At 42.4% G+C, this 26,264-nt stretch overlaps 1 protein-coding gene across 6 annotated transcripts in view; it reads right to left on the reverse strand.

Moving 5' to 3' along the window:
- Positions 1–266: 266 nt before the first annotated feature.
- The window catches only part of RHOJ (ras homolog family member J), an 84,956-nt gene continuing 58,958 nt past the window's right edge, over positions 267–26,264 (reverse strand). Inside the window, 4 exon segments of one of the 6 annotated variants that reach the window (NM_001168417.1) lie at positions 2,464–2,610; positions 10,222–10,317; positions 13,077–13,241; positions 23,501–23,559. In NM_001168417.1, the coding sequence (NP_001161889.1) occupies positions 2,464–2,610; positions 10,222–10,317; positions 13,077–13,241; positions 23,501–23,559 (467 nt within the window). 6 annotated transcript variants of the gene reach the window in all.

The raw sequence follows: 26,264 nt of genomic DNA on the forward strand, positions 1-26,264 counted from the left end.
GCCTGTGTTCTACCCCAACCCCAAGCATCTCTCTCCAGGTTCTGGTTCCGGGCAAGAGAGTGATCTTCCCACTGTGAACAAGTTAATCCCTATGGCCCATTAGGGAGGCGAAGGTCTGAGGAGCCATCGGCCCGTGGAGTGCACACTCTGGGGAATTCTCCTCGGCAGAGCAAACAGACTGCCCTCAATTTGTCACCCACACCAATGAGAAGTGAGGAGTGGCTCTTTAGCAAGACGTAACCACACAGTAATGTAACAAAACCAGCTAACGGCATTTCATTTATTACTGGGCTAAAAGCTCATTATTGTTTGTAAAGGGTGAATTCATAACCTGTGCAGAGTTAGTTTATACATGGTTTATTTCCACTTACAAAGAGAGAAAGTCCTTGTTTTCTCTTAATGTCAAGCTTTGACTTACAAAACTCCCGTTTTTAGGGATGTGTGTGTGTGTGTTTAAGAAAATGTTTAGCAACTAGATGGGGTAGAAAGAAAATAAAATTTGAAATGTAGAAGGGAAAACATATTTCAGAAATTAAAAGCAAACAAACTACCTCCCCCCACCCCCAAACTGAGGGAGTATCATGAAAGGTCTTAATAGAAAAGACCCACACCACATACTTTTTTTTTTCGTGCAATTCTTCCAGCAGCAGAAGAAACTAGCATATTTTTTCTAACAAGAGTGTAAATCTGGAAATTCTTAAACTAAAATTGGTGTAATTCCATGTTGCAAAGAGACATTTTGCTTATGCCGTTGAAATAAAAAAACCAAGTGCCTACCTGGCTATTTACAGGGAAATTGGAAGCAGATAAAACTAATTAGAAGTCTTCAGACTCTCTAATTAAAAGCCAGGAAATAACTCTGAGATACAAGAATCCCTGGACATTCGGAAGGGTCACCTTCCCAAGGCCGAAGTCCCTATTCCCTGGAGCACATTGTTTTGGAAGCTGGGTGAGAGAGATCAGAGCTGGTTCCCCTCAGTTCTAGCCCCCAAATACACATTTGAAATGATGAGTTCAGGAAGTAGGAAGAGGAAATATTTTAGTACCAGTTGTACTTGGAGAATATCATTTAAAGAGAATGGGAGCTTCCATAGGACAAACTGAAAAACACTTTCAGTTGAAGTGAGAGGGAAAATTGAGGCACTTAGCTTAACTTTTGGAGACTTTTTTCCCCCTTATTTTTACAGGTGCACCCGAGGCATATGGAGGTTCCCAGGCTAGAGGTGGAATCAGAGCTCTACCTGCTGGCCTACACCACAGCCACAGCAACTTGGGATCTGAGCCGTGTCTGAGACCTATACCACAGCTTTCGGCAACGCCAGATCCTTTACCACTGAGCGAGGCCAGGGTTTGAACCCACATTCTCATGGATACTAGTCAGGTTCTTAACCCACTGAGGCACAGTGGGAATTCCTGGGGACTTTTAAACACTTAACTTGTTCGTGCTCCCTGTCCAGATCCTTCTTTGGAATCAGCTTATCACTAGGCACAGGGTGTGTGAAATCAAGAGAGGAAAGAGGCTTGTAATGGGGAAAGGAGGGAGCAGCAAAGTTCACTTTGCTGAATAAAGAATATTTTAAAAGGTAGGTCTGCCATCTTCTCCCTCTAGTCAATTTGGTTGAAAAGCAGAAATACTACTTTCTTATATACAGTTCATTTGTAATTTTTCCATGACAATACAATGTGGAAAAAAAATAAAGCTACTATCAATGTATGCATTTCTGGGGTAAATCTTTGGCAAAAATATGGACCTACAATTCAGATGGTGTTTAATTTCAATCAGGTTCAAAAATCATGGCTCTGTATATTTCCAAAAGTGTTTAATGTTTTCTTCTATCTTATAGTCAGGCATTCAGAAGTTCATGTTGGTCCTATTAGCTTTGGTAGAAAACATGCTGAAAATAGGAATGAATATAAAACCCTTTGTCTTAGGCTAATTTGGTATGGGTTTGCAAGGCCTGAGTAAATTAGTGACATTCTTAAAATAATACAAACAAATGTAAGACACATAGTAGAACAGCAGATTCAGAAAAAAAAAAAAAGGTTATCATTGTATTCCCATGTTTTGTAAAGAGACATCTAGTAAGGCCACCAGTAGAGGAGGAACCAAGTTATTTTTCTTTTTTCTTTTTTTTTCTTTCATTTTTCCTGTGATGATTTCCTATCAGCTTCATGTTCCGGGAGGGGGAGATGCAAAATGCAAGGTGGCCTTTCTTTCCAACCTATTCAGCAGCTGAGTTTGGGTTTGGCATTCTTGTAGGTGTGCACCGTGGATTCTTTTGGCTGGTGGGGAGGACGTGGCAGGTGGCTGGTCGTGTGCTGTGCTTGGGAGGGCTCTCAGGGCGGAGGACAGTCCCCTGTGTCCGCAGCTTCCTCTCTGGTCATGCCCTCCTTTTGCTTTTGGTGCAGAGGTTGGCTGCCTTTCTTACCCTGAGATGGGCTGGAGGTGGGTCTCAAGCCGCCTCAGATAATGGAACAGCAGCTGTGACACTCAGAACAGCGCTTCTTCTTTTTCTTGGGGTGGAAAATGGTGAGGATCGCTTCATCAAAAACTGCCTTGAGACCTTTCTGTGTCAGGGCCGAGCATTCCAAGTAGCACTGGGCTCCGATCTTAAACACAAAAGAGAGAAAGACTGAGAGGGAGAAAGGAGAGAAAAGCACAGTGGTGTCTGTCCTCTGCCCAGCCAAGTGCTACTGTAGCTTGTCCCACCAACAGGCTGTGTGTGTGTTTGTGTGTTTGTGTGCATTAATATTATGTCTTTTTCTTTAGCATTTCAGTTTGTATCTGTGATCCTGATTTCTGTTTTTTTTTTTTTTTTTTTTTTTTTTTGCTTTCTGACATTGACCACAAATGGTTGTGGATTGCTTTTGATAGGCAACAAATTCTGTTAAGTGATCCCTAACCATTTATTCCTAAATATAAGAATATAAAAAAAAAATAAAAATTGAGGATTCAGAACTAGTGACATGGTTTAAGTCTATTTTGTAAACCACAGGGCATGTGATATTTTTAGTAACTTCTCATTTGTATGCAGAACATGTAAATATGGTACAAGTGTTACACTTCAGTAAAAACAAATCTGGTATAAGTGAAAAATGTATTCCCTTTTGAATATGGTAAGGCACGGTGTTAACTTGGTCAATAAAGCACATAGAAAAGAGAGTAGATGATAGGGTTTTACAGGTCTTTTTTTTTTTTTTTTTTTTTTTTTTAAATGGCTGTACCCATAGCATATGGAAGTTCCTGGGCCGGTGATCCTTTAACCCACACTGCACTGGGCCAGGGATCAAACCCTAGCCACCACAGAGACAATGCCGGTTCTTAACCTGCTATGCCACAGTGGGAACTCCAGGTCATTCCTGATTAAAGTGCATTTCTTACAAGGTGTCTTTCAGCAAAGTAATATCTGATTGGTATTACTGTTTTGGTTTTAAGATACTTTAAAAGGTATAAATTAAAGCAGTTAAAAAGCCCCAAAACATGTAAAAATAAAAATCATAAAATGCGTTTACTGACACAGACACCCTCCTTGTCATTATATAGTCTAAGTATATTAAAATGATAAAATATTTTGTGCTTTTTGGGCTTTATTTCAAAGCTTTGGATGATTTCATATTATGGTGTATTTGATAATCACAAATCCCTATGAGAGAGAGAAAAATTCAGGCCAGGGCTATATATTCACATTAAAAAAAAAAAAATTGCAGGGTAGAACACACCATGTTTGGCAGGCAACTTCATGAGATAATTCATGTGAGGGACACCTGGGGTTTTAATTGCTCCCAAGCTCAATATGAGCTAACAGTTTGATGTGGGCCTTTTAATACTAAGGACATGTGGAGAAATGCTTCTATTGCATGCTTCCCATTATAAGAATAACTCTTAGAAATTAAAGCATATTCAGAAGAGGATGGCTGGATGGTGAGCTCCTCAAAATCAACAGCAGATACATGACGACAGCAGGGTAGCAAAATCACATGCCAATTAGGGCTAGTAACTTATGTAACTGAATAAAACAGGGCTGGTGCAGAAAACAGGGAGCTGGGAGATTGTGGTGGCCTCTGAGGTGGGCACCCCTCTGTGATGGGCAGTCTACTGGATTTTAGACAATTATTGCCATGCAGGAATGTTGGTTCATTGTTGCTCATCTTTGTGTTTTTCAAGACGACTTGGTCATTTGGATTTTAGTTAATATTTACCCATTGAAAACACTTTGTGGGCTAAGCAAGACACTGACATGGGGTGTCTTTGGCAGCAACCTACCAGGTTGCCATGTGTGGATTAGAGGGACTGGTGGTTTAGCATAGATTAGAGGGGGAGGAGCCCAGGAAGGTAACATGTGTAGTTTAAGGACATCCAACTAGAAAGTGAATGATCTAGATGTACAATCTGGGTCACTTGATGTGTGTTTTTTCCTAGTTCCATGATGGAAACTGTAACTCTCAGCACTCAACTCTGCAAGAAGCTGGTCAAGTTGAGAATGAATGAAATGGAGCTGCTTACTCACTTCAAAGTGCACAGGTGAGAAAACAAGGTGGAGGTAAAAGTGTCCTGGTGGGGTCCAGACATTGTGTACTTTCTTCCTTGTCAATAATGGTTACTATATGAGCCAAAGGCAAATATCCAAAGAAAAGATGCTAGATATTGAAATTTTATTTTATGGTTTCATTTTGACCATGGTTTGGCCTTTGGATTAGAAAGTGGCTTTTTATATATAATTAAAAGCAGTTGAATTTAAGAGAGAGGTACAGGAGAAAGAAATGTTCCAATAATGTCCTGCAAAGTCATCTGTTGCATTTTGGGGTCTGTTCAGTACTTGAAATGAACACACATGGAAAGCACACTAATCTAATGAACAATCGAACGAGTGCTTGTAATGTGCTAGCTCTTGTCAATTATCCTGAAAAAATATCCAAAAAGTGCTGTGGGGCTGTTCTATCCAGAATACCTCCCTCCAATGGTCACAAGCCTCAGTTGGTTCTGTAAATGGCTGGAGAGCTGGGCTGAGCAGGGGTGAGGGGGGAGAAGGGGGTGTGACATATGGCCTTCTGGCTGTCTGGTCCTGCCCTTGCCCCCCACCCCTATTCCATGTACTGCTGACAGCATGTCAGAGTTTGCCTTTTGATGGTGCAGGAGGTGCCCAAATTTTCCCAATTCAGACATTTCTGAAGATCATAAAATAGTAGATTGTTATTGTGTAACTGGGATAATATCATATTATTTTGTACTGATAGTTCCAGGAAAGTAGCAAACTGATTTTGGGTATGATTTGGGAAATATATGGGTGAAACAGAACCCAGTTATGAGGTGAGTTTTGTTAACCACGTATCAAGTACTCTGAGGGCCGGAGAGCAGAAATCATCCTGGTTCAGGGAAGAGGCACAGCCATGTTCTAGAGATTGCTTAAAAAAAATGTGCCCTCAAAGATGAGAAACGGAAAACTGCCTCAAGGAAATACAACCTCTCTTAGAGCAGTAACTTCATCTGCCTCTTGGAGCAAAGTGATCCACACAGTTAAATATTTAGAACCAATGTGTAAGTGCTCAGGACTTGCAAATCTTTGTTTAGATACACATGTTAGTAATCTGGGACATGCTTTAGCAAAATGATTTGTTTTTAAGAACGAAATAGAGATTGAGGAATGTAAACTGAGAGAACATTTTCCTTACAACTCTATAATACATAAAACATTGTCAAAAAATTGCCTCAAAAGCTGGGAAATGTATCGGAGGTGTATATAACAGAAAAGAGTCTGACAAGAAGAAATTAAAAAGCCAGAAAACAAACTTGCAATGGCCAATCAAGTGGAAGAAAACCTAGTACTTCTTCTAGGTCATCCTTGCGGGGGTGGGGCATGCTCTAGATTAAAATAAGGTACAACTGGGGAGCTCCCTGGTGGTCTAGCAGCATTATTGCTGCTATGGTATGAGTTCACTCCCTGGGCCAGAGCGTCTACATGCCACAGGTGCAGCCAAAAAACAAACAACCCCCCCCCAAAAAAAATAACCAAAACCTAAGGTATAACTGGAAGGAATACAGGCAAAGAGGTCTTTCTAGTTTCAAATGTGTCTAAAAGGGTGAAGTTTCAGCAACAACTAGCTTGCTGAGCTGGACTTCTAGGTACCTTGGCTCATTGAATCATCATAAGAACTTCATGGCGTAAGTCTATCACCATCCTCCCTTGCACCTCAGAAAACTGGTGTTCAAAGAGGTTAGGTGGCCTCCTTAAGGCCACACATTGAAGAAAACAGCATAAATTTGAATTTATCTGTCTCCTGAGCCAGAGTCTTAACCATTCTGTTGAGCTCTCTGCAGCAAATGTAAAGAAATGTGTCTGGAAGAACAAAACCAATGAACAAATGGAGACTGAGTGAGGGTAATGAGAGAAGAAGGGAAGGAAAAGTAAGGCAGTTCCTATAAATGGAGAGAAGAGGTTAGTGGAATAAACAGAGGAAGCTGGTATCTAACAAAATGGCTAAAAGCAGAGAAGTTTTTATTTCTTATTTAAGAATTAGGAAAGGCACACATAGTGAGAGGGTGGCTTGAGAACCAAGCAAAGGAAAGAACCAAATGAGAGAAATTCTATCTCAGCAAACCAGCATTATGTCCAAATTGCTGAAAGAGGAACTGGATTTCTAGGTTGGATGTGTTTGCTGCTGATTTTTTTCAAGAGTTGGCAGAAATTGCCAAGTCAAGGGTGGACAATGTAAGTGCATTGCTTGAATGTAGATATGAAGGGGAGAGACTTTGTCCAAAAGACTGAGTCAAAGTTGCAATTGATGAGGAAATGCGGGAGAGTGCTGCCAGGTGTACTGATATTTCTTTAGAAGCCAGAAATCTGTATATTTACATAAATACTCCATATTGTTTGATGCTGGCCATAAACCACATTAAAATACTTGTGTGGGCTGAACAAAATATTTGTGGGTGAAATTTGGCCTGTCACTTGCATGTATTGATCCATCTATTTGGAATTTTGTCTCCATAGTCCCCTAACTTTGTCCACCTGATAAACATGTCCTTGTCCTTTAAACCTGGCTCAGTTGTCAACTGCTGCAAGAAATTGTCTCCAAGCCCCTGGTCCCTGAATCTGTCCATCACTCTCCTTTCTGCTGCCTCAATCCTTTGTGTATGTGTCCGCTGTATGTGTTTAGCTTGGCATACTTTTGTTGGCCTGTCTCTCTGGTCTTCTGGCCCATGGGTTTCTGAAGGGCAGGGATTGTCTCTCTCTTTGTTGTCCAGCCCTAGCAGTGAAGTGACCAATTTCCAGTCACCACAGGAGAAAGAGGGAATGGCTGGCATACAAAGCAAGGAAGGTGACAATGACAGAAGGAGGGTATTAAAGACTCCATGAATGCCGATGACAGGATTTTTGCTACGTTTTTCTGCTTTAAACCCCACTGGTCAAGTTAAAAACCTGGGGGGAACAGGTGCTAAGACAAGGAGTGAGAACAGCAAGAAAAATGGCACAGGGTGAAGAAGATGGCAGGAGAGATCAGAAAGAGGCCAAAGATTGAAAAAGGAAACGTGGTCACGTGTTGATATCAAGAACTATCTTAGGGGGTCTGAGCTTAGGAAATCATGTTTAGTGTGTATGCTTTGGAGTTGGGAAAGAGAACATGCATGAAGACGTATCACCTTAGAGCTAAAGTATAGCACAGAACATGGCATAAATTAGGTATCAATTATTGCAAATAAGTCCAGCCACAGCATGGACATATGCAAGTGAGAAAATCATGGGGAAGGAAGGCTTAAGATTAAAAAATACAATAATGAAAAGAGAGAAGATAAAGGGATAACAAGGGATATTTATTCTAAATTGATACAAAACAGTTACGTAAATGTAGTTGACTTTGGAGTGTAAAGAATTGGAAATATGTATGATATGAAACTGTCCTTTATAAATAAAATGCCCTTTGAGACAAAAAGAGATGTTAGATGAAAAATCTTTTGGAATTGAAAAAGTATTGAATAAAAGGATATAAAAAAATCTGAACTGGCAAAGCTGTTAGGCTACGGGGGAGAGTATACACATTAAAATACAGGGCTTCAGTCTATAAACAAACCCCAAACCTAAGGGCTTCTTTTCAGATGACAGGAAGGAAGCAGAATGTGGAGGTTAAAGCATGGTTTCCCATCCTGCCTCTGCCACTTTCAGGTGGTGTGACCTTAGCCTCTCTGAGCCTCAGTTTCCTCTAGGCAAGTGGAGGCAACAATATACACACCTCAGGGGTTGCTGTGAGGATTAATTAAGATGAAGCATGTAAAATGATTGGTAGGAAGCCCGGTGAATAGCAAACACTCCATGAACACTAGCTGTTATTATAAACTACTTGACAGGAAAGTCAGGGAGCAGAGAAACTTAAAGCATCTCTATAATTACATGAATTGTGATGAAACAAGTTAAACTCTTGCTTGGTTTTCTTCTAAATTGGATTTTGTAAGCTAAACATGATTCTCTCTGTATCTAAGAGCAGTTGCTAGGAGAAACTGGCAAACGGCAATGGAGTGGTGAACACAGCTATTGTTCCCAAAATAAGTATGAAATGAGATGGAGGCTTTGGAAAGACTTCTTTTCAGAGGGAAGAAACAACTTCCCAAATGAGAAGTCAGTCTAGGACACTGACAGGATGGTGCTGAGAGAGAGGCCAGAAGCTACGGACCCAGAAAACAAGTTCCTGCAAAAAGCTGGTGCTGAGTCTTTGGGGCCTTCTTGTTGTGAAAAATGTGAACTGAGAATCCCATATGATCATGAATGGAGCTATATATTTATGTACCTTAGGGAGAGAATGGAAGCTGGATGTTTGAGGAAAAGGTAGCTATGACCTGTGCCCATTTCATAGGAGGAAAAGGAAATAGTGGAGGAGACAGTTTACATGATGGTCAGGTGCTTGCAGGTGATGTCCACAGAGCTGGCTTAGTGTTGTTTTTATCTGTGTTGTTATCAGTTGTGTGACTCAAACATGCTCATGTCCCTAAGACACTGTTTGCTCACCTGTAAGAGGAGACAAGAGCTATCTGCTGAAAAAGGCTAGCAAGGGGCTGAAATGAGACAGAGCCTGTAAGAATGTGATGAATGGCTCACCCTCCCCGGTTCTAACACTGCTATTCACAGAACTAGGAAGCATACCGTCTCTCAAATGTTTGTGAGATGTTCTCATGGATTGCGTCCATAAAAACATAATTTCTTTGAATTCACTTTTATTCAAGTGTATCACTTAATTTTGTTACCTATATGAAAACGTTACTAAGAGAAATGCATGCATTTTTTTATTCATGAAGAATTGGTAGTTGTTGTTCTTGACCAATTGCAAAGGGGGACCCTAACTCTGCCTAGGTCATGCATTCTGCAGGGTTAGTTACTTTAGAAAGTGAAAGGGAAGATTCTGAAACCTCTGGCCTGGGTTCACGGGTTTGTGACTAAATCAATGAGGAGGTGGACTCAGGTTGCAGAAATACGACTTAGAAACCTCACACACAGTACCTCATCTCATGTCCATTGAGCGTCTGCTTTTGTATACATCTTGGGGGGAAATGGGAGGTATAAGATTTGGTCTAGATCATTTTCCAGCAGAATCACTGTTAAGCTCTGGGAATGGAAGAATGGTCTGTGGAAACATTTCCATCTGTGAGCAAGTTGCTATTATCTGTGCAATAGCCGCTTAGTTTCTCTACCGAGTTACTTTTCAATCTATGTTACTTTTCTGGATGCTGTTTGTGACATAATCCAGCTTCTCTAAGTGGCTATTCATTACAGAGTGAGAAATACTAAACAAATATAACCCTGCCAGATGCGAATCTAAGTTTCTCCCAGGAAAATCGCAGAATGCCTTTTATGGAGTCATTTAAATGAGTTATACCGATAATAAGCAGAGAGATTTACAAATATATATATCTAATGACTCCCTTTATTCACACTAAATATGGAAAATGGATATTCTAGATATTGCTAAATCAAATGATAAGTGCCCCAGCTGTTTAAATTCACCAAGTTTCTTTCTTAATGAAAAGAGTGCTGGCTGACAAGAATGCTAACTGAATGGTCCCTTCCAGCCTGACTAGAACAGGGGCGGTGGGGGCGGAGGGGAAGGTGTATAAAGCAGAGTGGTGATTCTGAGCACATTACACTTGAAAGCAAAAGCCTACATAGCTTTTCCATTCCAAAGCATACAGCACACTCTTCTCTCAGCAGCTATTCAAAATGAAATTCAGATCTGTACCGCTTTTGCCAGCTTCACACCATGCTCGTAAGTGAGAGGTTTCTCTTTCATGTACAGCAAACGGGCCAAGGTTTTGGGGTCATCTCGGAGATCAATCTGGCAAAAGACACACATGTGATACACTCATTTCTATTTTCGGGCCTTACCAGATATTGTAAACTGTAACATAAGAGAGATGTTTTTCTCCTTGACACTATGAAGTTGTTGAATTTTCTTTAAGGAAGCACAAACACATGCCCATATTATGTCTAAAAATTAAAGTGAGTTCTTTATAAATGTATACATCAGCTTTCCTTATAGTTTCCCCTTCAAAGCTATTACCCTGGGAGCTAGGGACTTATTCCAACGATTCCATAGTTGTCTCAAATGTTTTTGAAATTTCCTTTTATTTCTAGACCTGATTTATAGGATATACAAAATAATCAGTTTTATTACTGAACAGTAATGCCTCATTTGCTCCCTAATTATATTAATCATTGTTTGAGGAGTTCCTGTCATGGTGCAGCGGAAACAAATCTGACTAGGAACTATGAGGTTGCGGGTTGGAGCCCTGGCCTTGGTCAGTGATCTGGCGTTGCCGTGAGCTGTGGTATAGGTCCGCAGACATGGCTCGGATCTGGCATTGCTGTGGCTCTGGCGTAGGCTGGCAGCTGTAGCTCCGATTAGACCCCTAGCCTGGGAACCTCCATATGCTGTGGGTGCAGCCCTAAAAGAACAAAAACAAAACAAAAAAATCATTGTTTAATAGTTTATTTCCTGGCTCTGAATATATATATATATATACACACACACACACATACACATATACATATATATACACACACACACACACATATATATATTTATTTATATATGTGTGTGTGTGTGTGTATATAAATTTTGGCCATGTGGCCACATGTAGCATGTGGAAATTCCTAACCAGGGACTGAACCTGTACCACAGCAGTTACCAGAGCCACAGCAGTGACTATACTGGATCCTTAACCTGCTGAGCCACCAGGGAACTCATATTATATATATATATAATAATGTTATATATTATTAATATATAAAATATCTATTATATTAAAATATATAATATATAATAATATATTACAATGTATAATAATATATGTAGTATATATACACACATATATATAAAATCCTAATATATTTATATATATATTTAAAGATTTTTTTGTAGAGGAGAGGTTTTCCAAACCCAATCTTCACCCTCAAAGGGATGAAGGTTGCCACCTATGAGGATAGCCTAACAAATATGCTCCAGGCTCTGAAGTCAAGTCCTAAAAAGGAGCTTCCAAAGGGCCTGCTCAAGGATAAGCATTAATCTTTTCAAAGGTAGAACTACTTTGAAAATAGCATCTATGTTTGGATTAGGGGTAATAATTTAATTAAATATTGTAGTTGCTTTAAAATCATACCGTGTATGTGGACCCATGACTATATGCATGGGTGTAAATGTGAGCACATACAGGTTTGTGTTTTAAAGAAAAAAAATTCATACATTAGGGTCCTACTTGTAAGTACATTGCTCAGCTTGACTAGTAGGTGGGTTTTTTTGCCTCAATTTTTCAACTTTGTGCCCACCTGTTACAAAATGAGTTAAGATCATACAAGGATGTTTGCATGTCCCATCACTGATTTTCCCATCAACGTGGTCAAACATTATCATCTGGACCTAAGGCAAAAGACTTCATTTAAGCAAACAAATGATGATCTTTAGAGCAAAAGCATTACTGTATTCTGATTTATGACTGTGTTAATTATCTGTCCATATACACCCTAGGAAGTATTTTTCTTTTATATTTAAAAAAAAAATCTTTCTCTTGTCCAGCAGAATGTAAAATGAGAAATAGAAAGCAGCATATGAGACAGCTAACAATAACGCTCTTTGGTATTATTACATTTCCATATTTTTGAGACAATAATTTGGGTTAAAACCCAAATAGCAAAGAACAAAATCTATTTAAAACTATGAAAAGTTGCAATGATATTTAATGCATTTGTGCAACTGGCTTATGGCTGAAAATTCAAACTGTGGAATTTTATTAACTTTCAAAACACTCTAAAGGCGTTTACAATCACAGTTTTATCTGGTATATATCCATTTTAACTTCTTTTCTAAGATCTGGGAAACCAGGAGCCTTGAAGAGAATAGGGAACAGTGACTTCTGTATCATTTCTCAAGGCGTGTTGTTAAGGAGTTTCTGTTATAATGAGTCTATTCTGATCACTGGGGTTACTTTGACATTCACACCAATTTTGTGACTTTCAAACAATCATGGATTTTAGATATAAAAAATATTAGATAATGAGTGTAAATGACGCTTGCACCTCATTCCTCTGGCTCTGGCCTGGAGAAGGGTGTCTCTTTAAAAAATGACTTTGTTATCTAAAGACAAAAAGTGGAGAGATTAATTTTTAAAGGCCCTATCAAAACTTCCTGCTTCATATTATTTGTTTTTTTGTTTTTTTAGGGCCTAATCAGCAGCGGCATATGGAGGTTCCCAGGCTAGGGGTCTAATCAGAGCTGTAGCCACCAGCCTACACCACAGCCACAGCAACGCCAGATCCTTAACCCACTGGGCGAGGCCAGGGATGGAACTCGCGTCCTCATGGATGCTAGTCGGGTTCGTTAACCACTGAGCCACGATGGGAACGCCCTCTTTCATATTAAATAGCCCTATTGTCTTTTCAATCAGGGGCTAAATAACCACTCAGTTCTTAAAAATAGCTGTTGATAGGCTTGATGGACCAGAGACACTCTTAAGCAGGCTTTGGTAGAAGAGGATGTTTAGGAGAGGCCTAAAGGGCCTTTCCTTTTTGGCAACCCTGCCCGCTTGCCCACCTTCTCACCTGGGTCCCTATGAGGACGTAAGGCACGTGAGGCATGCAGTCCCTCAGCTCCGGGACCCACTCCTCCTGGACGTTGTGGTAAGAGGCAGGATTTACCACCGAGAAGCAGATCAAAAACACATCCGTGTTGGGGTAGGAGAGCGGCCTCAGCTGGTTATAGTCCTCCTGCAGGAGAGCACAGGGTGTATGCGTTTGTGCAGTGGCTGGGAGGTGGGGCTCAAGTGGTGCCACCACAGCGCCCCTGATCCCATCCCTTCCCCCACCCCAGAATCTGGGGTTTCTCTAAATTACTAGAAGCAGAGGAACCATCAGTCAGGAAAACACCTGTTTGTTATGCACAGAGATTATGAATTGCCTCCCTTTGAAGATGAACTAAAAAAAAAATCTTAAAATATTTTTAACAGTTTTGGTGAGATAACTTACTCATAAAGTTCACCCATTTAATGTGTATGACTCAATCAGAATTATTGCAATTCTCTTGTCACATGGGAATTGTGTTGTATTGAATATGTATTTAAAGGAGTGGGCTGTGGGCCAAGGTCAGAAATTCTCTCCTTATATAATTTTAAAAAATTGCATTCAGATTTCATTTAGAACAAGACAACTAAAAAGAAGACCAAAGAGTTGTGGCCAAATCAGACATCACCATTTTTGAAGAAATGTACTGTGTGAGGGTTTAGAGCTAAGAATTGGGGATTTGTTTCTAAGTCTACTGAAAAGCCACAGTGCGGCCTAAGAAATCAAATGCAGATTAATTATTTTCTTCCCAAAGACCTTTCAGGCAGGAATGTGTTCTGGTTGAAGAGTTCCTGGTTGCATAAGATGTTTACATATGTGCTGTTTCAGCAAGAGGTGACAGAGACAAGGTAAAACATTGCGTTACCGCAACTTTGGGGAAATGTCAGCAACTACCTTTTATTGTATGTGAAGTGTTTCAGGAGGTTCTCAGGTAAAATCAGCTATTTATCAGAGGGTTTTATGTATTTTTATAGAATTTAGTAACACATAAGCCCAGAGGAACCTTATGTGTGTGTGTGTATTTTATATGTATATATTGTGTTTACATACACACTGCATATAACTCATATACATATACACACTACGTCCAGGCATACATACATAGATACAACTATGTCTGTATGTTCACACTTATACTTGTGTACATAGACATGGGTAATATCTCAATTCATTTATTACGTCTGACCTTACTACTCTTCCAAACGTTTAAAAAGTTATAAAACTTATATAAACTCATTGCAAAAATTCAAACATTCCCCGAGGACATCGAGTTAGGAGTAAAATTTTGTTTCCATCCCCCACTTGAACTTTAATAGTTTTTCCTTTCTTCCCAGAGGGAGCGCCTACATAACAGTAGCCTTCCAAAATCTTTAGTGTTTGTTTACATATATAACATTCACATGTTTATTTAAAAATAAGGAGTTCCCATCTTGGCACAGCAGATATGAATCTGACTAGGAACCATGAGGTTTTGGGTTCAATCCTTGGCCTCGCTCAGTGGGTTAAGGATCCGGCATTGCCATGAGCTGTGTGTAGGTCACAGATGCAGCTCAGATCTGGCATTGCTATGGCTCTGGCGTAGGCCAGCAGCAACAGCTCCGATTAGACCCCTAGCCTGGAAACTTCCATATGCCGTGGGCGCAGCCCTAAAAAGACAAAAGACAAAAAAAAAAAAAAAAAAATTGATTGCATAGCTCATTATTTTGACACTTGTTATTTTAGGCTTAATGCAATGAATGCTTTACAATATCAACCTCACTATCTTTCTGTTGATGCTAACAACATCTTTACAAAAGGGGTGCACACAGCCATGTACATGTGTGCCTAGGGGGAAGCCCCTGGAATGTCAAGTGTGGTGGGTATGCAACTGTCTGTCATTTCACTGCTCAAAAGTGCCCAGAACACAAAGGCTCAGTGTGCATGGCTGGCACTATTATTGCTTCTGGTACTATCAAGAACTAAGCAAAAGGCAATGAGAGCTGGCAAGGATGCTGAAAAATCCTAAAATCCTACAAAGTGAACTGAAAGAACACCCAGAAAATCAGTTACTGTGACTCATTTATCTCATTTATATTAAGGCAAATAATTGAGAGTTGAGAACTTTGCTAAAACAGTGATTGGGCCAGGCTCACTGATTGAATCTCAATTGAGTTGTGCCTGTGCCTGAGTGCATGTGTATGTGTGTTTGTGTCTACATGGCTAGGGTGGGAGACGGGAGAGCTTATCTCTTGTCAGTACCTCCTCTTCTTTACACAACTCATCCTGAAAACCAACCCTCCCCCAGGGTCTCTCTCCTTTCTCTTGGGGGCTTTCTCTCTGACAGTAACTGTGAGGTCCACAAGCTGAGACCTTGTCTTCCCAGCCCATAAGCTACAACTCTTCCTGCTACCACCTGGCTCTGCCACTCCAGCCTCTCCTCTGGATTGTTATAAATGGACGGAGTCTGTGTTAGGTTTTTTCTCATGCCCCACTGATGCCTGTGACAAATATTTCATAAATGCTTTGACAGACTGGATGGCACTGGGTCTATAGTGACCTGCAAATGAACATACGGTTTTTCTGTGGATTATTCACTGCAATATTTTTCATTAGAAGCCCCTGGGGAGCTTTAAAAACATCCTAACACCCTGCTAGCCACCTACCTGCCTCTACCTCCCTCCTCTGGAGCCAGTGAATCAGAATCTCTGCAGAGTGGGCCTGGGCACCTAAGCTTGCTGATTTCATTGGTCTGAGGTTGACAGGGAGTTGAGGATGTATCAAGGGCTTGTTACTGAGGGCCAGACACTGTTTCAAGCTCTTTCATGCATTATCTCGTTGAATGTTCCCACTAGCACTATAAAGGTGGTACCATCAACATCTAAATTTCATAGAAAGGAGGAAGTTAAGGTTTAGCGAAATTCAGTAACAGGGCTATTAAATGCCAGGCTGGGGTGTTTAGCCTGAATCTGGCTCTGGTTCTTAATTGAGACTATGAAATTCGTTTCAGTTCAGGATTTTAAGTGAAAGATTAAGAATTTTCTTGAAAATTCAGTTATCCAGCAATCTTAAAATGGATTCATGCTTTACCCAAGGATCTAAGCAAAGAAATGTTAGACTCTAGGGTATAGTATCTAATTTCTGTATGTCTATAAAAGTCCTATCGCCAGGCCTGCATCAGCTAGAAATCACCACCAGATGGCAGCAGACACTGTATGTTCAAAACCTCAAAGCAAAGAAACAAAATAGCTGGGAGAAATGTCAAAACTAGGTAAGCCTGGATCACAGCTAGATAAGTGAATAACTGGTAGTCTGAAAAGATCATGTTTATTTGAGTCTTTACCCATAAGCTATCAAAGAAATTCTGCTTGCTCACACGATAGAAAAGTTAGGAAGACTTTTGCTGGACTGACATCAAGTGGGAAGCTGAGAGGGGTTTGGTTTTTCCATCATCTCCCCTGTGCTAGGTAGGGCCCTCCAGCTGAGTGACTTCTGACTGTGCCCTTCATGGGGATTTATCCTGCTCTGTATTCTGCCTCTCTCTTCTGTGGAAACCTTGCTCCTGTTGTTTGATTCTGCCTAAAAAGATTTCTTAATTGCCTACCAAACATCTAGCATGGAGCATTAAGGATGCTCTATGAGCCATGTAAAGTGACTGAGAATTGGCAATCTAGTGGGGGAAAGAAAACAAAAATATAGGAAACAGTTTGATTTGTGTGAAAGTGAGAGAGGTGAAGTTTCTCTTGCTTTTAGTGGTCTGATAACAGAATAATGTAGAATAGTTATTTGGCTGAATTGAGGAAATACAGTTTCAAGGCTGGAGGTTTTCGAGATCAGCTAGTGCCATGGCTCCCAAAGTATGGGTGCTGACCTGTGGGATTTGCATCATCTGGGAGCTTGTTGGAATGCACATTCCCAGGTGTTGCCCTGCCTTCCTGATGCTGTGGCTCTGGGGGAAGGGCTACTTCATCTGTGTCTTAACAAGCCCTCAGTTGTCCATAAGGTGACTCCATTGTAGCTCAAGTCTCAGAACCACAGGTTACTGGGCTTCCCTTTGCCCTGGGCAGATTTTATAGTTTAGGAAACTAGAGTCTAGACGTTGAATGATTTAATCAGGACTAAATAGCAAATGTACCTGTAAAGAAGGCTCACACCTGGGCTGGCCTGATTCCTTTCATCCCTGGATCACCACTGGCTGCAGCTTTGAGACATGGCAGTGGGTTCAGAATGAATCAGAGTAAATGTCCCCTCAGGACTGAGGACTGGGTGCTAGGACATTGAGGGACTTGAATCTGTGCCACTTGCTAACTTGTGTGATTTTTTTTTTCAATGGGGCATGTTTTCTTTGTTGGATGCCCACGTGTTGAGGTGATATAAAGGGGGTCCCAGGAGGTATATGAGACCACAGTGTTGATATTGAGAGTATAAGACTAGAAGAGTATCTCAAATGGGGATTTCAGGGGCTAAAATGGACAGAGAGGTGGGGTGGGGGGTGGGGGTGGTGTAGGGAGGGATATGTATAGGGTAGGCTTTTGAGTGCTTTCCACCCAACTTCACTCTGAAGGCAGAAGAGTGGTTGGAAAGCAAACCTGGTTTTCTGGGGTAACTCTGGGTAATAGTTAAAAAATAAAAGCTCAGGGCTAGCCTCAAGCTCAGATGGGCCAAATACCTGGGCTCGAAATATGTCCGTCACAGCTGCCTCATGATGGCACAGGTGGCACCATTAGACCACCCCTTCTCAGACTTTAGGCATATTTGAATCCCCTGGGATCATGTTAAAGTTCAGATTCTTGTTCAGCAGCAGATCTGGGATGAAGTCTGAGAATCTGCATTTCTAACAAGTTTGCAGGTGGCACTGATGCTGCTGGACCAGGGGCCACGCTTAGAGTGGCAAGGAGTGCTGCCCTTCCCCAGCCCCCTACCCTCATTAAACTGGAAATTGAATTCTGCTTCCAAGTCCTCTTGGGTTCAGTGATGTTTATTCCAGATTATCAGCACAGCCTCACTTTAATATTCTCCCATAAATATACTCATATCTGTCAGGCTTGGTTTGGAAAATGTGGGCACCTCACAGAGGGCAGGAGTGCAGCACAGTGTTTACGAGCATGGGTGAAGAAGATACTCTCTGGGTTCAATCCCAGCCCTGCTTGGGACTTTGGTGGGAATCTTGGGTAAGTTCCCTCTGCCTCAGTTTTCTTATCTGTAAAACAGGTTGGTAATAGAGCTGGCCTCAGAGGATTGCTATGAGAATGAAATGTGATAATATTTGCAGACCACTTAGGACAGTGTCTTTTTTTTTTTTTGGTCTTTTTGCCTTTTCTGGGGCTGCTCCTGCAGTATATGGAGGTTCCCAGGGTAGGGGTCCAATTGGAGCTGTAGCCACCAGCCTACGCCAGAGCCACAGCAAAGTGGGATCCTAGCCGCATCTGCAAACGACACCACAGCTCACAGTAGTGCTGGATCCTTAACCCACTGAGCAAGGACAGAGATCGAACCCGCAACCTCATCTTTCCTAGTTGGATTCGTTAACCTCTGAGCCACGACAGGAACTCCAGGACAGTGTCTTGAGCAGAGCGAGTTCTTTCATGGTTGAGTCCATCCTCCATCTGTGTCACCAACAGCTGCAGGTCCTGGTACAGTGTTCCTACCCTTCGTGGACACTGGGGCTGAAACTGAGATAAACTTTTCCTACATGGAATAGTTATGAGACCCAAATGTTCACACTCTCTGAGTGTACCTCTGAATCAATGTCCCTACGGCTCCATTTATCATCATTTGGAGAGAAGTAAGATTGTGTCCTGAGGTTACTTTTACTCACTTGTCACATGGACTGACTTCTTCATCCCCCCAAATTTAAGCACTTTTGAAACCATGTTAAGAGGCATGTGAGCAAGGACATTTGAGCTGCTCTTTGAGGAAGAACATTTGTCCTGAGGTTTTAGGCAAACTTCCCATAGAGGGTTGATGTCAGACTCTCTGCTCCAGATGGCCCCATTGGGTTAGCCAATAGCAAGTCCTTCCAAGTGGACCCTGAGTTGTTATTAATGACACCCCCACCCCAAAATCCTTGCCTCCCTGCCTGGGGAGAAAGGGGAGAGAAACAGGCTTTAGAGTTCAGGGTGGGTAATGACATGCATCATGCAGCCCTGGCTCAGTGAGGGGGTGCAGCTGATGGCCTTCCTGCTCCCACACGCTCATGGTCTCTGGGACAGCTGATCTGCTGTGGTTTCTCGTGACAGGCATCGTTGTGTGCTTGCCTGAAAGCAGACAGTACCTGACCCAGTGGGGCTTGTGTGCAGAAGACGCAGAGGTTACGCTGCTGCCGAGTAGCCAGGGTCCTGACCCCAGGAGGGTCCCATTCCTCCCTGGCATTGCTGCTAATGGCCACCTTTTGCACATATTGTCTTTAAGACATGTCCATCATGGAGTTTGGCCTGAGAGGCTGTAGCCTGAGCAGGGTTTTACCCATGTTGCCTGTTTAGGTCAGGGCCCACGAGAGAATGGGGCAAGGTGTCTTGGTACCAGGGCTGGTTCCACTCCAGATGGCCAGCTGGGAGTGAGAGGCTGCCTGACTCTAGTCTTGACCTAGGAGAGACCCTTCCCCCATGCTGGTAGATGCCCAGGCTTGTGGTGACACCCTATCCCAGCTCCCTGCTCTCCTCTGGTCTATCTCACACAGTCTAAACAAACTGGCCAGCAAGTACGTTGTGTAGAAGTCAGCTCTCAGATTCTGCAGTGAAGCCAAAGATCTGAGCTCAGGAATCCCTGTCACAGGGATCCTCTCACCAACACACTTCAGGGGCCTGAGCTGCACAGGCCAAGGTGCTCACAGAGCTGGCCCTGCTGCCTCCCCAGGACAAGCTGAGGGCTAACACACAGAGTCACCTTGCGGAAAACCCTCCATGTCCTTGCCTCACAGAGTGTCTGAAAATGCTACCTAACAGAAGAACCCAAGCCCTTAATTCTGTCTGTCTTCAGAGGATTCTACTCCAAATCCAGATGTCAGTTTGTTTCAGGGGTTGGGGGAGAGAGCTCTGGTCTGACAGCACTGCCCTGTGCTCTCAGTGTGAACACATGATTTCGTTATCAACTCTCTTTAGCAAATGCTTGTCTGGCTTGGGAAGTGCTGGAAGCATGTGTCTGGCCGGGCTGGTGGGGCTGCTGTGGTGTCTGAGGCAAACAGGTGTGCAGAGTGAGGGGAACCATGTCAAATGATTTTGTCCAGGGAGGACTCTGAGGGTAGACGGAATGAGTTCCTATCCCTTTAGTTTTCTGAACAAGGATGCTTCTTGAGGTTGTTTATGTTAACTCTGAGCCACAGTTAGTACGAGACAAAGACAAGGGCACTGCTTCTTGGTTTGCTCATATAAGATCATCTAATTAGAACATTCCAGCAAGATGGAACCCTATAGCTGGGTTCAGAGACTTATTTCTTTTTAGTGGCTCAGGGATTAATCAATTGGTTTTGAGACCCACCTCTCTTTCTTGTTCTTAACTCTGACCAAGTGAGTAGTTTTGAATTAGTCATAGATTTCCCTTAGCTTTGTGACCTCAACAGCAGTTGCTACAATAGACCTGAAGAGGCTAGGTTATTCTCTCTGAGGCTGGGAATGGAAATTTTGGGACAAAGCTTCAAAATTAAATTTGTTACAAAGCCTTATTGGAAGAGTTATAGAACCATGGGTAATGGTTATTTTCCACTGCATCCTCCTAATGTTGGGAACAATGTTTCAACCACCAAAGACGTCCAGGGTAGAGATTTTCACATTTTAATGTGCAGACGAATCACCTAGAGATCTTCTTACAATGCATTTTCAATGTGTTCCATAGGCTGGAGATGGGGCCTGAAATTCTGCATCTCTAATAAGGCCCCTGGTGATGCCGATGATGCTGGTCCCTGAACCAGACTTAGAAGAGTGGGTCTCCAAGTGTGGTATGCAGACCAGCAGCAGCATCATGAGGAAACCTGTCAGAAAGGTAAATACTCGGGCACCATCCCAGACCTGTAGAATCAGAAACTCTGAGGGTGGCACCCAGTGGCTGGGTTTTGACAAGCCCTACAGGTGATTTCTGATCCCTGCTCACATGTGAGAACCACTGTTCCACAAAAGGATAACCTGTCATCCTTCTGAGGGAGGCAATTCAATATTTCACCCTTCTTTACTGCTGAAAGTTCTCCCTTGAGTCTAGCTTCAAATTGTTTTGCTTAATTATTCCAGTTCTTTTAGGCATTTTTGAGGTCATTTTTAAAGTTTCCAATTATAGAATTTTAGTCCTAGAAGGAACCTTAAGATGTGTTCTGATTTCTTTTCCCCATGATTTGTGCTCCCCTATCAACCTTGTCCACCTCTGGGCTTTCAAAATCGCTGGTGGAAAACATTAAAGGGGAAGTTAAGTTGAAAAAGCAATATTTACAACCCACTTGTTGTTATAGTCTGTCTGCACATGTCACTTTCTCTGGTGTCAGAGGTTTGTGTCCATTTGGAGTTCAAAGATATTTTTTTCTACTGCTTTAGAGGCTCGACTCTTATGCTAGTATTCTTTTTAAAATTTTCTAAAAAGGACTGAGCAGTAGAAAAGAATAAACTTTCTTTTATGCTTTTATGTGGTTTTATTGGATTTGGAATTAAATAGAGGCGAAGGGAGGTTGTTTGGGGAACACTTGATGCACAGAAGCTAAGAGTTGCAGAGGGTTGCTATGGAATTGGGGAGAGCTGGGTGGGCGCATGGGGCACAGAGGGCTATTGTAGCAAGTGGGGGAAGCAGAGGAGTTTGAGTCATGTGGCAGTCCTTGCTGTATTGTACTTTTCAAAGTGGATGATAGTAAGACAATATGATGATGGGGGAGAAGGGTGTTGACTCTTTTCCAGGCTGTGAAGTCCTGATGAATGTGGACACCTCAGTGACCATGTGATTGATGGAGAGTAGGCAACTCCAGCCCAAAGGACTTCCTCTGCTGCTGCAATGCTTTCCAGTGGAGTGTGGTCAGGCAGGAGCTGTGCTGTGAGCCCTTGCTCAGAGGGGCCACATCAGTTTTCCACCCTGGGTAGCTAGGGGCAGCCTTTCCTAGTCCTGTGTCTTGCTATTATTGTAAGAGGTCTCCTCCACTCTCCGGGGCCTAGAGGAGTTGGCTAAACCAGCCATCTCCCAGGGAGTTTGAAGGAAACTTCAGGGTGGTGCTAGATTGCCAAGTTCTCCATAGCCTCTGACATCCCAAGACATTTCTGCAGTGGTCCTTGCAAATGTACACAGAAACCCCAAAGAAAATTTATTTATTATGGTTTTTTTTCTAGTAGAGAGGTTTCAAGTTGAGCAAAAAGACGTATCTCCAGATAATTGTGAAAAAAAAATGTGTAACTGCAAATGACTATTATCAGGAAGCTCACAGTGGGAATAAGCATGGTCAAACGTTCACTCCAAAGGACTTAAGATGTATGAATTTGGACAGACTGAGCAACCCGCTGATTTTGACCTAAATAAATGACCCAGGATGTACGATTACAAAAGCTCTGTCAGAGAAATTGGGCCACAGCCATCAATTGCTTAACCACTTCCCCTCTAGCCCGTGAACTTGTACCATTTGAAACTTTTCCTAGTGGAGTATGTGGGGCAGGAGGGAATAAAGATAAGGTGGCATTTTTACCCAGTAGAGCAAGTGCTAACTAAGAAAACATTAAGAGTGCCATCCCATGGCCTTACATTACTGGTTGGCCAGGTGCTCCAACTTGAAGAACTATTTCTGACAGAAAGAGACTATTTCAAGAATCTTAGAGAGTTTAGAGTCAACCTCAGTTATTCCTCACTTTGGGAAAACATCTAGGATCCTGGCTTTTCTTCTTTCTAACACTTAATCCATCTTTTTCCTACTCCCAGATTCCTATCTCCTATTTTTTTTTTTTTTTGTACTTCTCCACAGCCTGTTAGGCAATTCAAATAAAGAGCAGGAAAGAATATAATATGATGGAGTTCCCCTGTGGTGCAGCACCTCTGGTTGCTGCTGTGGTGCAAGTTCAATCCCTGGCCCAGGAATTTTCACATGCTGCAGGCACAGCCAAGAAAAAAAAGGATATAACATAAATGAAATAATGGCTGAAACTAAAACTTATTAAATTGACTCAGCAATCCTGGGTCTGGAATTGGTAGGAAGAAATGGGAACTCTTGACCAAATATGCTGTTTGGTTCATGACCATCATCAGTCAGTAAATGAATTATCTGCCTGTCAACACCTTGAGTCTTATAATGATTTTTTTGTAATGATGAATATTTTAAGATAGTAAAAATATTTTGGTTGTCATTTGGTTAGACTGTAAATTTGCCCCAGGTGATCACAGGAGGTAATATGTGTACCGTTCGTCCCCAGATGCCTAACCAAATGGATCAGTCTCCCCAGCCTCCTAAACCCTTAGTGAACCAAAGAATAAAAACATACCTGTCCTGCAGTGTCGTACAGGCCGAGCAAGTGCTGCTTGCCTCCCACTGTCACGGTAACTAGGGGAGAAGAGAAGGGAGAGTCTGTAAGTGCAAAAGCTTCAATCAGGAGCCTTTGCATTTCTCCCCACCAGCATCTCCCTGGGCAGCTAGGACAAGCCTATGCCTTGTCCATGTACGTTCTAAACCAAGCTGACAGCATGGTTTCTGAATGAAAGGCAAGCATGGGCCGCAGTGAAAGCAGCTGGGCTGAGCCAAGTCCTAATGTCTAAGGAGAGGTATGCACTCCAGTGTCACCAGGACACTCTGCAGCCTGGTCACCAAACCTGTGAGGGCCCTACCAGATCCAGCTCCTGAAGGAGAAGGATGCTGGACTCTTTCTGGGCCATGTTATTTTCTTCTTTGATTGGGTTTGAGCCAGCTTTTCAGAATATAGACTCACGTAAGCAACTTCTCTGTTAGGAATCTCTTGGCATTTATTTGTGGTTGAAATGTTAAAAAAAAAAAAAAAAACTAATAAGCCAAGATAGTAACCCACCTGCCTATTTTACCGTCTCCAAGGTAAAGCTCATAATGAAATGAGAAGAGCTTAACATTTATTTCACTAAGTTTTTTTTTTTTTTTTTTTTAATTAAATAGCTCTGTGCTTTAGCCTAGCTGATTCATTACCATTGGAACCTTGGTTGCCAAAGAAGGTGTTATATAGGTTTGGGCTCCCGGACCTGAGGGAAAAGTAGAGGGTCTGGTTTACCCACTGGGCTTACTGCCTCGCCAGGAAATTGTATCTGAAAGTGAGAGGTAATAGAGGGATACCAGCCACTCTTTTCATGGCTGGACATGAAATAAAGTCTCAACCTGGAACTAAACTGAGATGGAACAGATAGAATGTGAGGCTTAATATAATTCTCCTGGTAAATGGAAAGAGCAAATCTAAATTTCCACAAAAATTTAATCTCTTTTTGAAAAAGAAAGTAAAATATGAAGGAGAATATGATTTTTTCTTAGTTGACCCAAATAGGTCCAAATGCAGGGATTTATATTCAATATCTTGTAATAACCAATAACAGAGTATAATCAGAAAAAACCCAACTGAATCACTTCTCTGTACACCTCAAACTCAAGGAATATTGTAAATCAACTGTATTTCAATAAAGTGTGCAAATCCAGTATAAAAATGATTTTCGATTCCTCTTACCATTAGCTGTGCAGGAAATGAATGATAAATGGAATAGCAACCTTTTATAACCATAACTCCAGCTAAATTCTCTGGTCCTTTGCTCAGAGTTGCTGATTTAGTACTGATTTTACTTTTATTTGTTTTCAGGTTCATGGGCTACAGGTATGAAGATTGCTTCTTTTTTTTTTTTTTTGTCTTTTTTTGTCTTTTTTGTTGTTGTTGTTGTTGCTATTTCTTGGGCCGCTCCCGCGGCATATGGAGGTTCCCAGGCTAGGGGTTGAATCGGAGCTGTAGCCGCCGGCCTACGCCAGAGCCACAGCAACGCGGGATCCGAGCCACGTCTGCAACCTACACCACAGCTCACGGCAACGCCAGATCGTTAACCCACTGAGCAAGGGCAGGGACCGAACCCGCAACCTCATGGTTCCTAGTCGGATTCGTTAACCACTGCGCCACAACGGGAACTCCTGAAGATTGCTTCTTAATGGCTCATTCTTTGAAGAACAGGACTTCTTTAAAAGTAAGGCCTCCCCAGACCCTGGGAACCCTTTTTCTAATCTGCTCAGATCAACATGTGTTCAGCTTGGTAACATGGCAGCAGCCACTCAGATGGGCTTTTAAATGTGTATTTTTAAGTGGTGAACACAGTTCCACCAAATGCTGAAAACACTGACAGAAGAGGGGGCATTTACACGTTTTTACTTCCTTTCAAAAGCCAGGCTCACAATGGAGATGAAGGTGAGATGGTGAACACCCCAAGCTCTTTGTCCTGTTGTATCTTCCTCTTCCCACACATTTGGAGCCCAGACAGGTGTCCCTGAAATCTAGATGATTTCTTTAATGGCCAATTCACCACCTAGTCATGGGTCAGGAATGAAGGGGAGTAATCCAGCCATTACAGCATGGAATTTCTTGCCTCTTGTTAGCAAGCAGGATGGGGGCAGCAGCTCTGGAGATCTCCCTTGGATGGTCCCCAGACCCCCAGGCCTGGGACCATCTGTGCAGTGAGCCCCAGACGCTGCCTCATGCTCATGTCCCCACTGGGTTATATTCTGGAACCACAGCTCTGACCTTTGGCACCAGAGCCCTGAAGCTTGAGCTTGAATTTTCTGAGAGTGAACATGCCTGCCAGCTTGCTTTTCCTCAGGCCTCACTCTTTTCTCCTTTGGCAGCTCTGAGGCAGGGAACTGCACCAGGTCTGAGGCGAGTGCCCACTCAGAGGGCTGGGCTTTGGGCTGAGAGCCTGAGTCCAGCCTCCATTCCCTCTGTCCTCACAGGTTTATGGGGTCTTGGGACTGCCCTCAGTGTTGGAGCATAAAGACCAGATGCAGCTCTTCCTGTGGTGGAGGGTGGAGAGAAGGACATAGTGCAATGCACTAAACACTTGGGGATGGGGATGGGAGCACACAGTAGGGATATTACTGGGCGTGTGCACATATGTTTGTGTTTGTGTGTATGTGTATGTACTCGTGGGGTGTGGAAACACACAGTGGGGCGTTACTGCCTGTTTACACACACCCTGCAGTAGTGTGGTCCGAGAAGGCTTTCTGGAGGACATGTCTGAGCCGAGCCCCAGGGATGGCTAAGA

The sequence above is a fragment of the Sus scrofa genome, chromosome 1, assembly GCF_054392235.1.
Source record: "Sus scrofa isolate SSC_HxYL_T2T_F1_AM1 chromosome 1, Sscrofa_HxYL_maternal_Yorkshire_Landrace_v2.0, whole genome shotgun sequence".
NCBI classification, from domain to species: Eukaryota; Metazoa; Chordata; class Mammalia; order Artiodactyla; family Suidae; genus Sus; species Sus scrofa.